General features: G+C 40.6%; 1 protein-coding gene across 3 annotated transcripts in view; it reads right to left on the reverse strand.

Moving 5' to 3' along the window:
* ptpn13 (protein tyrosine phosphatase non-receptor type 13) overlaps nucleotides 1-19,192 on the reverse strand; it is a 55,828-nt gene that overhangs the window by 32,242 nt on the left and 4,394 nt on the right. For all 3 annotated transcript variants that reach the window (XM_037752479.1, XM_037752478.1, XM_037752477.1), the window contains exons 2-7: nucleotides 13,999-14,118; nucleotides 10,078-10,244; nucleotides 8,673-8,738; nucleotides 5,950-6,135; nucleotides 5,266-5,353; nucleotides 2,141-2,773 (exon numbers count right to left, since the gene is read on the reverse strand). In XM_037752479.1, the coding sequence (XP_037608407.1) occupies nucleotides 2,141-2,773; nucleotides 5,266-5,353; nucleotides 5,950-6,135; nucleotides 8,673-8,738; nucleotides 10,078-10,244; nucleotides 13,999-14,113 (1,255 nt within the window). In that variant the 5' untranslated portion in view covers nucleotides 14,114-14,118. The remainder of the gene's footprint in view (nucleotides 1-2,140; nucleotides 2,774-5,265; nucleotides 5,354-5,949; nucleotides 6,136-8,672; nucleotides 8,739-10,077; nucleotides 10,245-13,998; nucleotides 14,119-19,192) is intronic.

A 19,192-nucleotide genomic window follows, 5' to 3' on the forward strand; every position in this document is an offset into this window, starting at 1 on the left:
TTAGAATCAGCCATTTGGAAACCTCTGTACCAGTGACTCATACATTCTGTCTAAACGCTGCTGCACAGCCACCACCAACGATACTCCATTCGAGCCAGCACCCAGCTCCCATCCCACATGGTAGTTACAGATGGACACACAACCTGTAACTAGTCCTGGTGTCTGTCTGCTCACGTCATCCCATCGCTGTCACATTTTCACTTCTCAGATCAGCCCAGCTGATGGCTGCCTCCCTGCAGACGTTTCACCCACGCTACTGTACCCCCTTTTATTGCCTGATAAATTCATTTTACCACCCAGTTTGACATTTCCTATAAATCTTAATGACACAGCTGTGTTTTACTGAAGATTTTATTCATTGTCTCAGTAGCAGACGAAAGCTGGGAACTTTAGTGAGGTTTTCCCTTTGAAAATGTGGGCCACCTCACACGTAACATAGATGTAGTAGGGCTGCACGATTATGGCCAAAATGCTAATGGCGATTACTTTGATCAATGTTGAGATCACGATTATTTATCACGATTATTCATTGATTTAAATAATAATAATAATAATATATATATATATATATATATATATATATATATATATATATATATATTTAATATAATAAAATATTTGTATTGCAATTTCACATTTAAACAAACAGAGCGCTGCTTTCACTTTCATGTTGGAAACATTCGAACTGTCAAAAATTCTAATTGTTATCCTTTTACTTTGTTATTGTCATCTATAGTGGTTATTTGCATAAAGACACACAATTCAAATGATTAAGAAATAAATAGTTGTATTTTTATTTTAACATTGGTTTGATTAAAAAATCTTGCACTAGTAGGTATTATAAGCTGTTTAGAGATAGTTTTTGGAAGTTAAACAGGTCATAAATCCTTCTCTAACATCTATTTTATATTGTTGTGAAAACATCTTCAAACAACTGGATTTATTCAAGTTTCTCGCCAAAATCTACATTTTACGAGATTACATTTGAACTCATCATGATAGCGTTGAAATTTACTATCGTCCAATAATAATTTTTGACTGACTGTCAAAAAATGGGATATACAAGCCTACTGAAAACCAGCCGGCTTTCAATCGACTGCTGTTCATCTCCAGCTGTTAGTTTAGGAAGCACTTGATTTAAGCAGCAGAGTTTTCTATGAGCGGAGCATTTTTTAAACGTCAATATCGCAGTCGATCGTGTTTATTTAATTGTGGGATGCCAAAATCGTGATCGCGATTAATATATACGATTAATTTTGCAGCCCTACGATTTAGTATCATTAAATGTTGAAGCCCACCCACTACATGTTCTGACCACGTACCAGCACCACATATTACACATGAAGGAAATTGACCAAGCTCCGACATGTCACCAAAATCCCATTATCCTGCAACACTTATGACCAACAAAAAGGCAGAGATATATGATCTGAATGAAGCGGAGATATATACGATCTGAATGAAGCTGCGGCTGCAAAACCAGGCTGAGTGTGGTTTGTATATTTTGAGTGAGTGAGTTTGACAGCCATTATCAGAGCCGGCCCTACGCGTAAGCGGTACAGGCGAATGCTACAGACGCCATCCATCGATAGGGGTGCCCCAAATGAGGGCAGAAAAAAAAAAAGGCATTCATAGCTTGTTATACCTGTGAAAAATGACAGAAAGAGTTCTGTAAATCATGAAAAAAGAGCTTGATAGAGATGCTCAAACCCTGATTAATTTTTCACCTTCGCACACCTAGCCAGTCCCAGCGTGGAGTGGGTGTGAACGTCAGATTGTCGATTTCGGAAAGTTACAGAAATTGTTGGACAAAAAAATTCTAAAATTCCCGAAATTCAGACGTTGGTTTCCGAAGCTTTGCGACCATCCGACAAGCACTTCTGATGAAGCATACTGCTGCCTTAAGAACAAAGTCCTACGCAAGCAAAACTATATACCAGTTTGATTCACATACACTACTTGTGGCATGAGACATGCTTTTTAAATTCCACAAGGAATTTCTCCAACATAAACACAAAACAGTTTACAGTCAACCCAGAGGACTCAAATTAAAACTCAAGAGCACATTTATCTCAGTGTTGGGACTGAAAACAACAGCTCCTCTTTGCTGCACCTTTAAATGTGAAGAATATCTACTCACCATCCACTGCTTGCCTTAGCACCTGAAGTTTCCTCTGTCTCTCCTTTATCCTGTCATAGGCACCGGGGAGGCCCGAGCCTACCGACAGGGCTGAGTGGTGATGAGGCTTCCTACTCTTCAGCCCACCAAACTCAGAGAAGCGAGAATCCCTCTCCCTGGATGCTCGCAAGGGCGATTTGCGCCTGCCTATGGAGTGGCTACTTATGGCACTGCTGCCCCTCCGTGCATCCTCCAAGGCCCCAAAACGAAGCGCCTCTGGGTCAATGCAAGCCAAGTCCACAGAGGAAGCCCAGTTCTTCCTTGCGTGACTCGGGCCTAGGTCCCCACTGTGGAAGGGTAAAGACCTCCGGTCCAGTTCCACAGGCCGGCCCTTTTGCTGGGGGTGAAGGGGGTGCAGATAGGGATAGGAGTGCTGGTGATGGAGTGAGGGGGGTTTGGGGTAGAATTCTGTGAGGGATTCAAAGTTGGGGTGATAGTCAGACAGGGAATACTGCAGGGCTGCCCCGTCATCCCCCTTCAACAGGTCCTGGATTGGCAGAGAGCCCATGGAACGACTGAGGCCCCGATTAAGAGACGTCTGCTCCTGACTCCTGGCTTTGTAGCGCTCCAGAACCCTGGGGGCGGCACTCCTCCCTGAGAACAGGAAAGAAACAGCATTTTATTCAACTACAAGCAGAAGCTCACACTGCCAGAACTCAAAGCCTCAAAACACAGAAAAACACAACAAATATTCATCTTGAATACCAGCATATTAAAACTATTAAGCAGGTATTCAAAAGGAAAATAAACTTGACTGCAAATAGATACTATTTCATACCTATTTTTCACATTATAATGCAGACAGTATGAGAGATAATCTGAAATAGACCCAGTGTATCACATCATTATTATCAAAACAGAAAGCGGTATTTATGATGAGACGAGGACCTGGAGAGGGATTAGCAAGGATTATTATTTGAATTAAAACAGTACGCTTCATTATGCCTAAGTGCCTGTCCAACCTGGCATCCGTTTCTAACGGCATCAGCATGACATGACAGCTAAACACGGCACTGCCGGTTATAGACTCCCCCTCCTTTGCTCCGATACCCTGGTTTGGCCTCAACAGACGGACATGCTGCAGGCCTCTCATGGCCCCTCTACTAAAAGATTAGACAACCAGCTACAGTACATGAATAATTGGGTAGGCATACACGATGTCCTCAGATTCCACAATCAGTCATAACTAGAGATTTGGTACTGTATATTATGATTGAGAACCCTGACACAGTGCTGGTTAGATGAATGTGATAGCTGGTTAGAAAATGTGTTGTGAAACCAGATGCCCCCTTCCTTCTTAAATTCACGTTAAATTCAAATTTCAATGTTTCTAGTCAGACCCCGACTGAATTTCCCATGGTTATTTGTTGGATTCAATGGCATTTAATTAGAATAAGCAGCAGCAGTAGGGAGTTTCTGTTACACAGCCCCAGGGTTGGAAGTGTAGCAGCCAATGATGGCAAATAAACCAAATTAATTTGTAAAGTAAACCAACAACAGCACAAGGGAAAGCAAATTAAGAAAAATGGCATGCCGCTCATGACCTTAAGGGGTACCAACTTTTTCTGCACATAGTCTGTTTTGCTCAGTGGCCAAGTTTCCTATTATTTAAATACAAACAATAGAGACTATGGCGCCACAATAACGAACAATTTCTGGCACCGGCGTCCAGCCCATCTATCACTGTCTTTCCTAAAACTGAATGTTGCTTTCTTTGACTGTCCATAAATTTGAAGTTGGCCTTTCCAGACAAGCTGTATTATATGAACTGCTGCCAGTGACAGCTCTTCTTTTAGAGAGAAAGACATAAACAGAAGGAAGACGTGCATGAGCAGGAGCAAAAACAAGAGGAAGAGATGCAGAAATGAGAGCGCAGAGGGAGACTTTAAGTCCTGTAAAAACGCTGCATGTGGTGGTTTAATCTACAAAGCATATGCTCCGTCTTAACAGGGAAACACATCAAAGACAGGCACGCTGTATTCCAGGAACTCAGGGAAGCACACGAGGACTAGATTGAGCAAAAAATGAAAAAATATTTTTTTCCTCAACAGGATGTGTTTTATTTCTCAAAGAAGTCAATTGTTGCCACAAGATTTTCATCTAATACTAGTGTAGCCATCATGCGGACTAGATATGGCAACGTAAAAAATATCCAACATAATAAAGAGACAATGACTGAGTTCCCCTAGCAGCAATTACAACTTGGAACTACTGACATACAGGAGGGAGAGAGCTGCTACTTGAGAAGAAAGGCGCTTAAGAACTGAGTAATACTCTTTGCATGTACTTTCCCTAGGGCTGGCTGGTGCTCAACCAGGGAAACAAAGCACTGATACAAACAGCAGACCAGCAGCTTCACTGGTGACTCCAAAATATGCATCTGTAATCAATGCCATGCCGTGCTTACATAATCGGGACGACAGCCATGTTTGCGCTGCGCTCTCCTTTCCATGGCCTGGAAAAATGCCGGAGTTCTCTCAGAAACCACTGGGAAGATTTGGTCATATTTTCCTGAATTAAATCCGATTCGAGGTTGCAGCGTGTTGTTCCCCGTGTACTTTCGATTCTCTCCCACAAAGTGAGGATGTACATGATGAAGAGCTTAGACAACCAGAGACGGCATTTACATCTAATTCTCTCCAAATAAAAGTGAGATGCATAGAAACAGTTTCTCTTAGCAACACACATCATAACCTCAGTTTATCATTGGAAAGAACATAATATACCCTCTTGACCTAATTATACAAAACTATTCTCATCATTATCTCAACAAGCTAATCTAGTATCTGGTGATTTGTCCTTGATCCAGACTTTGTGCCTCTCAAATGAAGAATACACAAAGCTTTATAAACAATATATTATATATATAAATACATGTTTTTGAAGACTAATAGAAACCAGACCCCTTTATCATGAAGCGTCTGCAGCCAAGAAATCTGAATCACTGCGTAAATAAAGAACTCCTTCTACACCACAGAAAAAGTTCCTTTGACAACACGCCAAGCAAATACAGCTCAGTGTTCAGCGTGTTCATGTGTGTGTGTGTGTGTGTGTGTGTGTGTGTGTGTCAGTGCAGCTCATCTTACCTGAGGGTAAGCCCTTGCCCCTCAGCCTCTCCCGAATCTCTTTACTCCGCTCCGGAAGAGACTCTCTATCAGTCAGCAGACCGTCCAGCTGAGAGAACGACGGCGACGAGAGGAAGCAAAAGAGAAAGAAAAACAAAGAGCGGGCGTGAAAAAAGCAGTACAGAGAAAGGATTGAAAACAACCCACGTTAGAGGGTCATTCCCTCTGAGTCATCCATCCTGAACTCATATTCTCATATCAGCATTAGCTCCATTATCTATTGCGTAACCCAACAAACCTACTGTGCTCTGACAGAGCAGATAATTGTCTTTTATCTTCCCCTTAAAGGTCTTATTGATGTCATTATTATGTGGATGACTATTTTTCTTAAAATAATCCATCCACAGAGCTTTTAGAAAAGTGCTAAATAAAAGTATGGCTTTTCCTAAAAAACATTATTGTGAATTAATCATTTAAAAAATGTTGGTAGGTCCAAAATGAATGTTTTGTTTATCTCTGTGGAAGATATCTCACATTTGGTTCCCACTTCTAACAAGGCTTGTGAGCCATTAGTAAAACAGCGTTGGTATCAAGTGGTATCTCTGGGAAATGGCTGAGACTGATGGTAAGTGCCTGGCAACGACATAGACATAAAAATATGCAGGAATGTTGTTTTTGACCCACATAAAATAACAAACTGCTTACCTGGGAGAGACTGCCCAGCACTAACCGAACCAGTTTTCTGATATAGGAGAAGGGAGGGTCACAACTTGAGTTTCTGATGTGTTTGCTGCAGATGTCCAGCACCGTGCGCAACGACATTCGACTCACTGTGACATCATCACACATGTTGAGAAGCAGGCTGTTTAGGTGTTCCCCCAACTTCATAGGCTGCACATCAAACAGAAGGAAGACAGTTAAGATAAAAAAAAAACAGCGGCAAGAGCAGTGTCTATTGGTATCTCTGAACCTGATACCTATATTATCATGTTGACTTCCATTATGTTCGGATAAGGAGGCAGAGCTAACCCTTGCCAGCATGGCACAAACCCATCAACTACTTTAACGGAACTGTGTAGGATCTGGTGGTATCTAGCAGTGAGGTTGCAGATTACAACTTCTCCCGTGTGCCAAGCGTGTAGGATTGAAACGCGAATGTCTCTCTCTAGAGTGAGTGGTGAAGCAAGAGAGAGAGAGGGAGCGGCAGCGACAGGAGCGAGTAATGTTATCGACTCCGGCCCAAGCAGGAAAAGTTAACAGTGTTTGGTTTGTCCGTTCTGGGCTACTGTAGAAACATGGCGGTGCAACATGGAGGACAACGTAGAGAGGGGACCCGCTCCCTATGTAGATATAAACGGATCATTCTAAGGTAACGAAAACATAACAATTCTTAATTTCAGGTGATTATACACTGAGAATGCAAACTTATTAATATCATATTCCATGTCTGCCAATAGATCCCCCTAATTGTTACACACTGGTCCTTTAAATGTCCATCTACTACATGTTTTAGATTAAAAAGCCGAAACTATTTTTCACTCAAAGTGATGTTAAATACTTCGTCCATTAAAAACATGTTAAAACATGGTCAAATTTGCTATCTCAGAGCACTATAACCAAGATATAATATTTTTTTGTAGTTCTCTGAATAACAGAATAACAGATTTCACTGTGAAATACGAAATACTACCATGCTGCATTGGTTTCATTTGTAGAGTGTATTAAATGAATACATGTAAATGCAAACAATGTTATTAGATTATCTGTATTCTCTTCACATTGATGCCGTTTCTGTGCACGTTATGTAAAGAAAGCAATAGATACAGAGATTGCACTGTGAGTCAAAACAAACACAGTGGGTGTATGGTCATTGTGTGTCTATGCAGCCACTGTGTCCACTTCATTTGCATGCATCAGAAACAATGACATGTTGTATTTGGCCCGCTGTTTGTTACAAACGATTACAGCTGCCATGAGCACTACCATAGCACCTCCTTCACGGATGAGGCCTGAGCCCTTCAGTGAAGCGAAGTGAATGGTAAGCTTGGGTGTGAGGTATGCTGTCTCTAACCTGTGGGCGGTACTTTCTCACAAATGTGAACATTTGGCAGAGATATGAACGCATTGTGAGCCAGACCATCTCCAGAGTTCTTGGCAGATCCAAACACATTCCACAGTGCATTTACAGCGTTGCACCTTTTCTAATCCAGATGAGGTATTCGGATACAGATCTCATTCTCAACGGCAGATTCCACTAACAAACATAATGTCTGTGCTCAGTGTGGCTATGAGGGAAGATTGAAATGTTCATCTCCTTTAAAGTAACAGTTCCAATAAGTATTAAAAGTTTTTGTGACACACAAGTTCCTGCAAGGGCACTGTCCACCTTCTCATTGTGCTAGTGTAACTGGCAATGTTTGAGTAACTTTGAGTAAGGGTGGGCGATATATCGAATAATCTATGTAGTAAATGACTATATTGCGAACATAGAGTATAATTATTTACTGTCATGTAATTCTTTTAAGCCGCCAGCATGAGACTCGCTTTGGCGTTTCGCTTCTCCCGCGGTTCTCTCGCTCACAGACACACTCTTCTGGACGAGTGTGCGTGGCATAGCCTATGAGCATGGATGCGTGCATGAGGCGTGTGTTTTTGTATCTGGAGGGAAGCGGGGAACAGGGAAAGAGCTTGGAGAGAGCAAAATAAGTGAAGTTTATACGTGTCAGAAAAGGTGATGGAAGACACCAGCCTCCACTTCGAAAAAGACGGTCAAACTTCAAATTAAGAGCGACCAAGAACTGACTTCAAAATAAAAGTAATCTTCCGTTGAATGTCATTTAACATAAACTCTATTAGTCTGTCAGTCTGTCAATATTAAATAAAGAGAACAAAATATTAAATAATAAATCAAACGAAAGATAATTTAAGAAAATACTGCCTGCAAACTGTATTTCGGAGAAAATGTTTATTTTAATTGTGTGAATAAGTCAAACAAAATACCAATCTGACTTCAGTATGAGAGTACACCACCTCAGAGTGTTCAGATTAGTTTGCTAGAATGATGATCATACGCATCAAAGGGTTAAATCAAACAAATATCGAGATCTATATTGCGATACAGCCTAAAAATATTGAGATATTTCTTATAAGCTATATCGCCAAGCCCTATCTTTGAGTTTTGTTAAACTTTGACAAAAATGTACTTTGGTTGTGGCTGTCCCAGTGAACAACTGTCTCAAATCTTAATATGCAAGTGTGTTAGTTAAACAACTGATGTCGCACGTGTCTTCAGTCAAATCACATGAGCATCAGTCTCACCAGTTTATTATCACCTAATGCTGACATGAGCCTTTATTACCAAGTGTAAACATGCTCCTATATTATAACCCCTATCCATTTGGAAGGAAGTATCCTTGGTAATGATTTACCTGACTTTGGGGGATCTCATAGTCCGCTCCCCAGAACAGGGTCATCCCCAGAGAGTACATGTGCATCTGTGAAAAAAAAATATCACACAAGTTTCATAAGCAGCATTTATACTTCCTTCAATCTTGGTCTCTTAAGAAAAAAAGGACTATCAAAAGACAAAACAAGAGCATGTAGAAAGATGAGGAATATAAAGGTTTTGTTTCATTCTGATAAACTGGGCACTGAACCTTATTAAAGCAAATCTGCCCTGTGTGAAAAAAAGGGAGATAGATTAAAGCTGGAGTGTAATAAAAGATGAATTCATTCTTATTTGGAAAGGAAAAAGACAGGGGCCTTCAGCCTAAATCCAAAAACATTTTCCATTTTCCTCTCCTTATTACTCTGCACTCATAGCTTGGGAGAGAAATCACTTCCCCTGAATGTTGGGCTTGGTAGAGGAAAGAATAATTCAGGGATTGCCAAAGAATGCAACACAGCGTTCAAGGTCCTTCAGAAACAGAACTCGACTGCAAACTTAAAGGCACACTCGCACTCTCAAAAAAAAGTGGAAATTTAAAAGCCACCCATTAAAAGCAACAATACCGCTCCAAATGTTGAAAAAGTGAAAGGAAAATCGTGGCACTCGCAGCTGACGTATATTTACCCACAGTCTCTGATAATGAGAGAAACAGATTAGGTTTTCTACACTGAAATAACTCCGCTGGGGAGACGGGAGACGGGACCAGGGCTGGAAAACTGACTCAGCACAAAACTGAGTTGAGGTCTGTGGGGCCGCGCCAGAGACGGGAATCCAGTCATGCAGGATTTTTAGCTCCTCTACCAGAGGGGAAGAGTCAAGTAGAGGAGGCGTGGTTCTGTGCATATGTAAAATGTGTTGCAGGAGATAATACGGTTGCTCACAACTTCAGTTCTGAATGCTCCAGAGTTTTATGCCGTTGTTTTACTCAAGCAAAAGTGTGCGCTTATTAAACCTATCACAATAAGAGCTGTTTCTACACCCACCCTTTGACAATGAATCATCAGAAGAACATGGCAAGCAACCAACGTGAACAATAAAAACAAAATCTTTATGAGGAAGGTAATGCATTTAGCCCATATACACAGTGAATCTTCTCTCACCGACGGGCTTCGCCGCCGATTCAACATGCTGAATCGGTCGGCTAAAGACTAGGGCTGACTGTAGGCTTGTCGTGGTAGTCGGTGTTACCGGTGTTACACACTGTGGTTACATCTCTAATGCTTGAAATTAATATAACGTTTAAACTAAAAAGTTATCACCAGGATTTTGCTGAGAAAATAGAGCATTAACACAAGATTTGGGAACAGGTGATAAAACTCACACCAGCGAAGCATTAGAAGTTGTAGACCAAACAATCACCACATGGGTTACGTAAAGGTTTATACCTTCTCTATATCAGAGACGGAAGTCAAGGAGACTCCTTCCAGGACCTCTGGAGATGTGAAGGCTCGTAGATCCTGCTGGGTGACATACTCGTCTGTGAAGGAGATGTTGCCAGAGGGCATGAGCAGGAGGGACCAGGGAGAGATGATGAAGCCCATGGATGAAGGGTCTGGAGAGGGAAACAGACAATCAACCACTGGAGATATGATCAGGAACAAAAACAGGACAAACAAACAACACAATAATTGGTCTTCCATTATGTAAATTTCCAGCCATTGTCTCACACACATACACTGAAGTTTTCAAGCTTGATACTAGCAACACATGTTGTCCAAGCATTTGCAGCCTGAACGCAGCAACTGTAGACATATCCAACCACAGTGGATGTTTCTCGCTAAGGCTTCGGCGTTTATGGAAACTCAAGAAGATTGAAGTAAACAAAAACACATGTTGCTTTCTTAGCCTGCAAGAAAATAACTGTTGAGGCATAGAAGCAGAAAGGAATGGCTACACAGCGTAATTCTCTTTTCCTACAAAGCCACAGCCAGCGCTATGGTTAGAGGACGTTTTAAAAATATACAAAGGAATGTTTGAGCAGCGCTGCAAAATTCTTTTCTTTAACACGGAGAGGAGCAGCGAGACGAACAGAGGAACTGGATTTGAGGCACCGAATATCTCCTTTCGAAAGCTGGAATTTACTAAGTAAATATTAGTTTCCTGTTTAAAACTCGTGTGACCATTTGACTCGACAGTAGACTGAGTTACTAGGTGTATCCCAGACAAAACTTATCCTCTGGATAAGCAATAATAGAGCCGAGAAGAAGAACATGACTCAGCCTGAGCTCATTTGTTTCTTGACGGATAACAAACTAATCAACAGATTCAATAAACTGCAGAAACCATATCTGATGGAAACTGACTGTTCAACCTAACAGAAACCTCCAAAAATCTAAATTTTATCCTTTAACAATGTAGTCCGTCAGTCTGGTAAGCTGCTATCTGCGCTATAAGGGGCAGAGAATAATTCCGATCTATTATACTAAGAGTCTGTCCTCTAAGGGTGCTTTCACATCAGGGACCCGGGCCCGGATCCGAGCACACAGTTTGTTTGATTAGTGTGAACGCTCCGTACCGTACTCGGGCACGGATCATCGATACATACTCGAGTCCACTTGAAAAGGTGGTCTGGAGTACAGTTTGTACGTAGTAGTAGTAATTTGTATGTTTTGGTGAGTTTTATTTTGTTTCCGTCAAGTTTGAATGAAGTGTTTTACGATGCTCCGCCACCAGAACAGCTGATCTCAACATAAACAAATACACGTGGATGATGACGCAAGTGTACTCGTGTCCGGAATAACTTTACTAATGTGAAAGCTGAGCGGCGGGGGAGTAGGGAGGGTGGGCAATCGTACCCGGGCACGGTACGGATCAATCGTACCTAATGTAAAATCGCTCTAAAAGTAGATGCTTACAAATTGTGCAGTGTATCATGCAGTTGGGCTGGCAGATGTATAGAGGTAGATTGCATCTGCAGTGTACCAAACACAGGAGCAGGTAGAGAGACAGCACTCAATTATGGAAATTTCTATTTGATCCGAAATATTCTGCAAGCAAAAGCATGAGGAACAACTCCTCTAACAAAACAGAACTAATCACACATTGCCTGTTCAAACAAATCATTCTTATACTAACAAAGTAACTAACCGCTACTGTTTACATACAGGGAAAAAAAACTGTGGTTTAGTGTTTGACAAGCAAATTCACAATCTCTGAAAAGTCATGTAAAAGTTTGCTAAGTCAATTGTACATTGGCCCGCTTCATACATTAGGAAACAGCCCGGACAGACGGAAACAAAATACATCTAACACATGAAACTTACTGCAAACATTTAATCTACTTCAGCAAACCAGCAAAATAATCTTCATTACTTTTCATAGCTGACCAGGACATCTAACAAATTATCTAACAAATTTAAATGGTTGCCGTTATTAATCCACTCTTGTGGTAAACATACTTCTCTACATAGCTCAGTGACTCCATAATAGCTGGTTCCAACATCTGCTCTTCAAATTTTAGCTTCACTCAGCAGACTAAAACTGTACACATGAGAGGCCACAGTTTACCCAGAATAGCAACACAACTACACTCTTTACAGAAGGAAAGAGAAGGTTGTGTGAACAATCACAATCGCTGCAGCACGATACCATGTAAATAAGATCATCTAAAATACTCAAAGTATCCATGCAGCCTTGCATTTTGTCCTGAATATGTTCAGAACTTTATCTCAGGAGCCTTGAGAACTGAAGAGCATTTGAGCACAATGTGACCTCAGCATGAAAAGGCATATTTACAGGCCACACTGATGAGAGGGAATTCCTACAGCACGCCAAAATTGTCTGCAATGAGAACCCGTCAGCAAAACTGGAAGTTGAGGTCAAGCTGCTTTATGTACACAACAAAATCTTGATTACTGCTTCATGGAAATTCACAGGCCAATGGTCAACGGTGTAGATGACACAATTATGACCATTGACCAACATAATCAAGTGTGTTGGGAGTTTCGTATGAAACTGGGCACCACCCGGAGTTTTTAACAACAAAGAGGGCACTGCAGTGCCTGCTGCTGACTCACATCCTGCCCAACGTCTCCAGAGTTAAACATCCCTTAGTCACCCGCTGCTTAAGTTTACTGTAGTTACAAAGACACTGGAATTGAGCAGCCTTATCTCACTTTGCTTCAAGGACAATCACAGACATGTACAGGCACAAATGACTCACTAAAATGATTACAACATAAGAAACAAAACCGCACAACGAACAAGTGCACTAATGATGCAGAACCAGTACGCAATGTAGTCACTGAGTGCACCGTGATTGTGCAATGTTGTGATTTTACTGAGTAAGGCTGGGCAATATGACGATATATATCATCAAAACAATATGAAAATGTTTATTGTACATATTTTTCTATATCGTTTCTACCACGATATAGGCTAGGCCTATATTCATTTCTTTTTGCCCTACAATTTCACTTAAAACTGCTATGTCCACTTTGCACTCAAGTTCTTAAAATGAAAATTCTTTATTTATTTATCTTTTATTTATCCAGGTGTAAAAACTCATCGAGATGAAAAATCTCCTTTCCAACAGTGTCCTGGCCAAGATAGGCAGCAGCACAGATACACGGTTGCAGACATAAAACAAACATAACAATTTAAAACGAAGGCAAAGAACGAATTACAGAGCCATAAGGTACCGAAAAAAAACAAAACAACAGCATTCAAAACATCTACAGCCAGATGTGCTCGCTTCCAAGTCTTTTAGAAACATTTTAAAGACAATAAGTGAGTCCAGCTCTCGAAGATTCAGGTCATTTCGTAGCTGATTCCAAGAAGAGGGAGCAGCATACTTGAATGCCCTTATTTCCCAGATCAGTACGGATTTTGGGGACAGTTAATAGGATTAAAACAGCAAATTTTAGGGTCTGAGAGTGATTGAATCTATAATTTAAAAAGGGCACAAATTTGCCAGTATAAGAAGCGGTCATCTTGTTTGGTTGGTTTTGAGTCGCTTCTTTTGATTTCTGCATTGATGTGATGGAGTGGTTTTGGCAATCGACTCATTGCCGCAAGAAACAATATTAACAAATCATTTCAGAGAGAGAGAGACAGTGAGAGATCCCATCAATTTGTCAACACAAAATAGCACATGCAATTCATGGGATCTGGACACAAGAAGATTTTCACTCAACCCCTTCATTTAAAAAAGTAGTGTGGACAGATTTAGAGAGCAGGCGGTTCAATAATAGAACAGGAAGGACATAAGAAAGTATGCAAGGCAAATAAATGTGAACTCCGTTTTGTGTGTATGTACAATCATTTCCATGAAACATCTTTGCACACTCGATTCCACATGTTCGTACCTTTGTGAAAGAGTTCTTGGAGGCTCTCAGCACTCTGGCTGAGCACCGCCCAGACCTCCTCTTCCTGGAGCGGACCTCCTCGAACCTCCAAGGCTTCTGCCAGAGACACATGCATCTTCCCTGTGCAAGCAGAGAAAGAGGAGAATTGATTTATACCAGGAAATGAACACATACATACATATAGAAATAAGCTTTAAAGCATAAGTGCTATCATGTGCTTTCTTTATATGATAGGAGCCACTGGCGGGAGGTCAAATCAGGCCGGGAAACACACAGAGCTTCTGATTCTGCATCACATCTCATGGGTTTTGATTACTGTGCCAGAAGTTAAAAATAATAAATAAATAATAAATGTTCTATTAGAGTGAACAACTGAAAATAAACATAGAGTTTACTTTGCATTTTAATTCAGTTGAGAATTATTATTATATCAACACTAGGGTTTCACCGATTTATCGGTCGAATATCAGCGATTTTTGTCTCGTAGACTGCAATCGGCATATCGGCAAATTTGATGACATTCACTGATGGCTAATGTTAATGTGTTGTGTTGCATTAATTTTGTGCCGGCTAATTGTTGTGTTGTTAGCTGCTGATTTAATTACATTTAATTTATGTTTCACAAAATGTTTTTGTTGAGTTAGGTAATAAATTCCTTTCATTGAATAGGTAGTTGTAAACAGGCTAAGGGGCTTTTGAAGCAGCTATTTTTCATGTGAAAGAAGGTTATTTTACAGCTTGTTTCATAAATTTGTACAACTTAATTTGTGCTCATTCAAGATATGAATGAAGGGCTGAATTACTTTAAGAGTAAAGACGGTTCAGTTGTGTTTTTCTAATGAAGATGTCTTTGTTTCCCTGCCACCAAAGGGGGAATAAATAACAACAAAATAGACAACAACAACAAAACATCGGCCAAATATTTATTTTAAACATCTGTATCGGCCCATAATTTTGCAATCGGTGCATCCAGTCTAATCCCGTTAGAATCCACACCCGACTTGTCCTGACTGGCCTGACAGTCTAGGATGAAAGCCAATAAGCCCACATTGCCATAATACTACAATAACCCCGAGCATTGATGCACTTAACATCAACATTTTTCTCTCTATCTCATGTCCTTGGGCAAACTCCCACGTCTTCTAAACGTAAGCCGCCTTATCATCCTGTGCAATTGAGAACGTAGCGCAAGCACATGCACACACAGACACACACAGACACACACACACCCTGATTTACTCGAGTTACATTCAAATAAGTAGCAGTTTATTACTCGGAGCCTCTACCAGCTTCTGAGAGTTAAGATTGCAGCTTCCAACTAATCTAGAACAGCAACACACCACTTTTTTTTTAGTGTTGTCTTAAAGCTGCTTGCTGCTCTACAAATAACTATCTCACACTTCTGTTTCCTGATTACATGTCATAAAACTATAACTGGGTCAAGCTCAAGCTACTTTAGATTATCTTGTGGACGGCAGTGAAACAGCAAATTCAGCACTAAATTGTATAGTAAATGTAAATATATTATCACACAGCAGTATATCTACAGCACTTCACATGGATTTAGATTGCACACATGCCCCAACATGCTATACCTAAGAGCGAAACTTTGAACTCATATAACCCTCAAGTTTGCCGTCTTACATTTGATTTGAAAATGAAAGTTTTAATATGTAGTCACAAAGGTAAGACATCTGTTTTAGGTTTTTGGTATCTATTCTCAGCTGTAACTGTCTACAAACCAAACAAGTGGTCCAAATTTGATGGGGATTTGTGGGCTTAAAGTGCAAAAAAAACTAAATTAGAAGCTTTAAGTCAGCCGTATGGGACCTTGAATGAGAGAAGTTCATCTTTCATCCGTCACTGTTTCTCTCTAAACCCCAGCTGCTGTGCTGCAGTATCAATGAGGTTTAATCTTCCCAATCCAACCATGACGTGACGAAATGCGAGCAAAACAGGAAGCTCCTGTTTTGACAGACTACTTGTAACTGAGCAGAAACTATTAGTGCCTGCAGTGCATATACACACACATACATACATATATACATAACACTTGTAGGTGCTAAATGTGTGTGTGAGGGGGGTGGTTGTAAAATGTATCTGTAAGTGCAGAGAAAAGCATAGGGGTAAGGGAAGAACGTTTTAGTATCGCATGCAAAACTACAGCCAATTTTTGCATGAGACAATTTCTCATGAAAATTAACTTGTGTTGATTTTCAAAGTGTAAAAAAGGCGTGAAACTCATCTCACAGCACTTGGCACTATCAACCAAAACTGGTGCATCATGACAAGCCAATGATAATATTGCAATATGAGGAACAGCTCCAACAAAAATAAGTGAGCTGGATTTTCTCTTTCACAATAGTCTGCAAAGCAAAAGGATATTTTAAGACATATGACAAGGTTAAAAGGTTATGGACACCTGCTGTCCAAATTTAAAAGGATTTATTTGCTACAGGCTCATACAGTGAAATGCAGGTTTGCGTACTCTTGAGGCTATTGTGTGCAATAAAGAATAATACTTAGAATATGGGGTAAATAAGAACTAGAAAAAGAAATTCAAAGATAAATAATTATAAATATATGTTATATAAGCAATGAAATAAATGTGCATTAAAAAGTGTATATTGAACTGGTGCGTAGGTGGGTGATGCAACTTTTCTAGTATATAAAACCGTAAAATAAAGAAGCAAAAAGAAACACAAAAAAATAACAACCAGCCACGACGGCATCTGCACTGTGCTGTCACTTCCCTTGAGAGGAAGGTTAACATGCTTTAACTACTTCACATACGGAGGTTGCATTGTGTTGCATTATGATGCGTTCCAGCATTCAGTAGCAAAACATTATCATGATGTGTACAAATCTTGTAAAATGTAGTTTTTTGCCAGAAACTTGAGGTCAGATCATCAGGGATTAATTATAAATTTGCAACACCCGGTATGCGAATGATAATAAAGGAGTGCATGTTGAAGTATCGGATATATTGTTTTTAATCTGCCCAAAACCAAAAAACAGGTTACTCACGTTCACCTTTTGTTGTGGTTTCACTGCCCAATCAGACAAATCTAAACCTTCTTTGAACTTGCTCGAGTCACTTCTGAAATGATCTTTCCTTCTTCCTCTGGAATTATATATGATGTAATAATGTTGTATATCATAATGCTGGCAACCTACTGTTAGTGATAGCCTTTTATTTTTCCTCCTGCTCAACAGTCTAGACCTGAAAGACTCCAAATTTATTGTGCAGCTTCGAAATTTCCCAATACTCTGCCACAAACTATAACACTGACAGAGGCAGACAGTCTTGGTACAATATAACAAGAAGCTTTTTTTAGCTAACAGCTTGTGAAACTTGAAGATACCTTGACTGAAACCTGATGTTTTGAACTTCTATTTTTGAGCAAAAACCACATTAAACACAGCACAGGGTATATTTGGACTTGCTGGATGACAGCTTTCACACAGGATTTCATAAATCAAAACACAAAAACACAGCAGATGAAAACACAGGAAATGAGGCATAATTCCTAAGCAAGCTCAACCAAACATAACTCATGTCTGGAATTGGTAACAAAGTACAACACCACATTTCAACACATTTTTCACAACTTTTTTTCTAAAGCAAAGCAAAACACAAGGCGGCAGACATGAGGACTGTTCCATAGACATCAGCACTTGTCTAAATTTGGCTAAGAGACACAAAAGATGCCCAAACCTAACGTGGCAGAAATCACATTTGGCTGTGTTCTGTGATTTTGCTCTACTGTGGTTTAGCTAACCTCAAAGCACCTGTGGGCTTGGACCACACCTATGACCTAAACAGACTATGTTTTGATTTAAGTTTTTACATGTATTTACCAAAGTTAAAATTTCACAATTGATGATAGTCACAGGAACAAACAAGAATTAAGGGGCCAGCGTACCCAAACAGCTTGTTGGATGGTCGGACAGCATTTGAAACCCCCTTCCCCACCATGGATGTATAAACAGAACTGGATATAGCGTAGGGGGCCAGCTCCCGTTCATTCCTATAAAAGTTGCTCAGTGGCGCATGGAGTCATAATTTTCCGTATCCATTGGGACCATAGAGCAGACGCAGTAGGGTTTCCTTTAACTCCGCCTCTCAGCCCTCGCTCCAGCCTCGGTCTGGGGCTCATTCACATGAACGGAAGAAGGAGAATAACTCTGGATTCGGCTATTAGTGCATTTTACAACTTTAAGGACCTATGATTTAAATAAAGGCTATTCAAGTGTTCATACTGGGAGGTGGTTTTAACCTAAAAAATATCTGCCGAGTTACAGATGTTTCCCAATGTAAGTCTACGGGAAAAAAGTATTTTTGGGCCCAATGGCATCACGTAACGTTTGGCCACTACGAAACTTGCAACAAAGCCAGGCGTGCAACCTGGGGGTTTGTTTCCCACACCTTTCCAACACTGGAATTGTGACTAAAAATTTCTGTAACTTTCCGTAAATCACAGTCATGCAGTGATTGGACAGGTCAGTGGATCACCAAAGTCATTGGAATATACCATCTAAAAAATCATAACTGACCATACTAAATTATGTGCCAATCCATCCAATGGTTGTTGCGATATTTTAGTCCGGACTAAAGTGATGGCCCGACCAACAGACTGACAGATGAACTTGCCATCTCTAAAGCCACGTTGCTAGCTTGGCTAAAAAGCCCCAAGTTGACTCAATAATTTTAAACGAAGCAACGCACCAGTTTTGTTGCGTTTGGCATTATGAGCTAGATTTGAGCCATACATTCTTGCCATAAACTGGGTCAGCAGCCTCATTAGTGCTGGGCTTTATTTATTGAAAGCAACATGCGAAACAACGTCCTTTCTATGAATCCGAGTTTGGAGAAGAGAGTTAATGAGTAAGCATGTCACAGGCCTAAATCTTTATGCAGGAATGCAGGTTAGCCATTCTAGTCAATGGGAGGCGTGAAGTCTGAGGCGCAGTGGGTTACTACCCATCTTGCTCATTACCCATGAGAATGGGGAGAGCGGGTGCTGTGAAGACTGATTGTTTTGCGGCCCTTGTTATTTCAACAGAGACCTACAGTGGAATGTTTTTTATCCGCGCTGAGGCTGCAGCGCAGGCCAGCTCCTCTCGCATTGGACTATGGTCCTGCTCATTATTGAGGGGGCTTAGGAGGCAGCGGCCCAAAACAGCGAGAGCA

Source organism: Sebastes umbrosus, chromosome 19 (genome assembly GCF_015220745.1).
Source record: "Sebastes umbrosus isolate fSebUmb1 chromosome 19, fSebUmb1.pri, whole genome shotgun sequence".
Classification (NCBI taxonomy): domain Eukaryota; kingdom Metazoa; phylum Chordata; class Actinopteri; order Perciformes; family Sebastidae; genus Sebastes; species Sebastes umbrosus.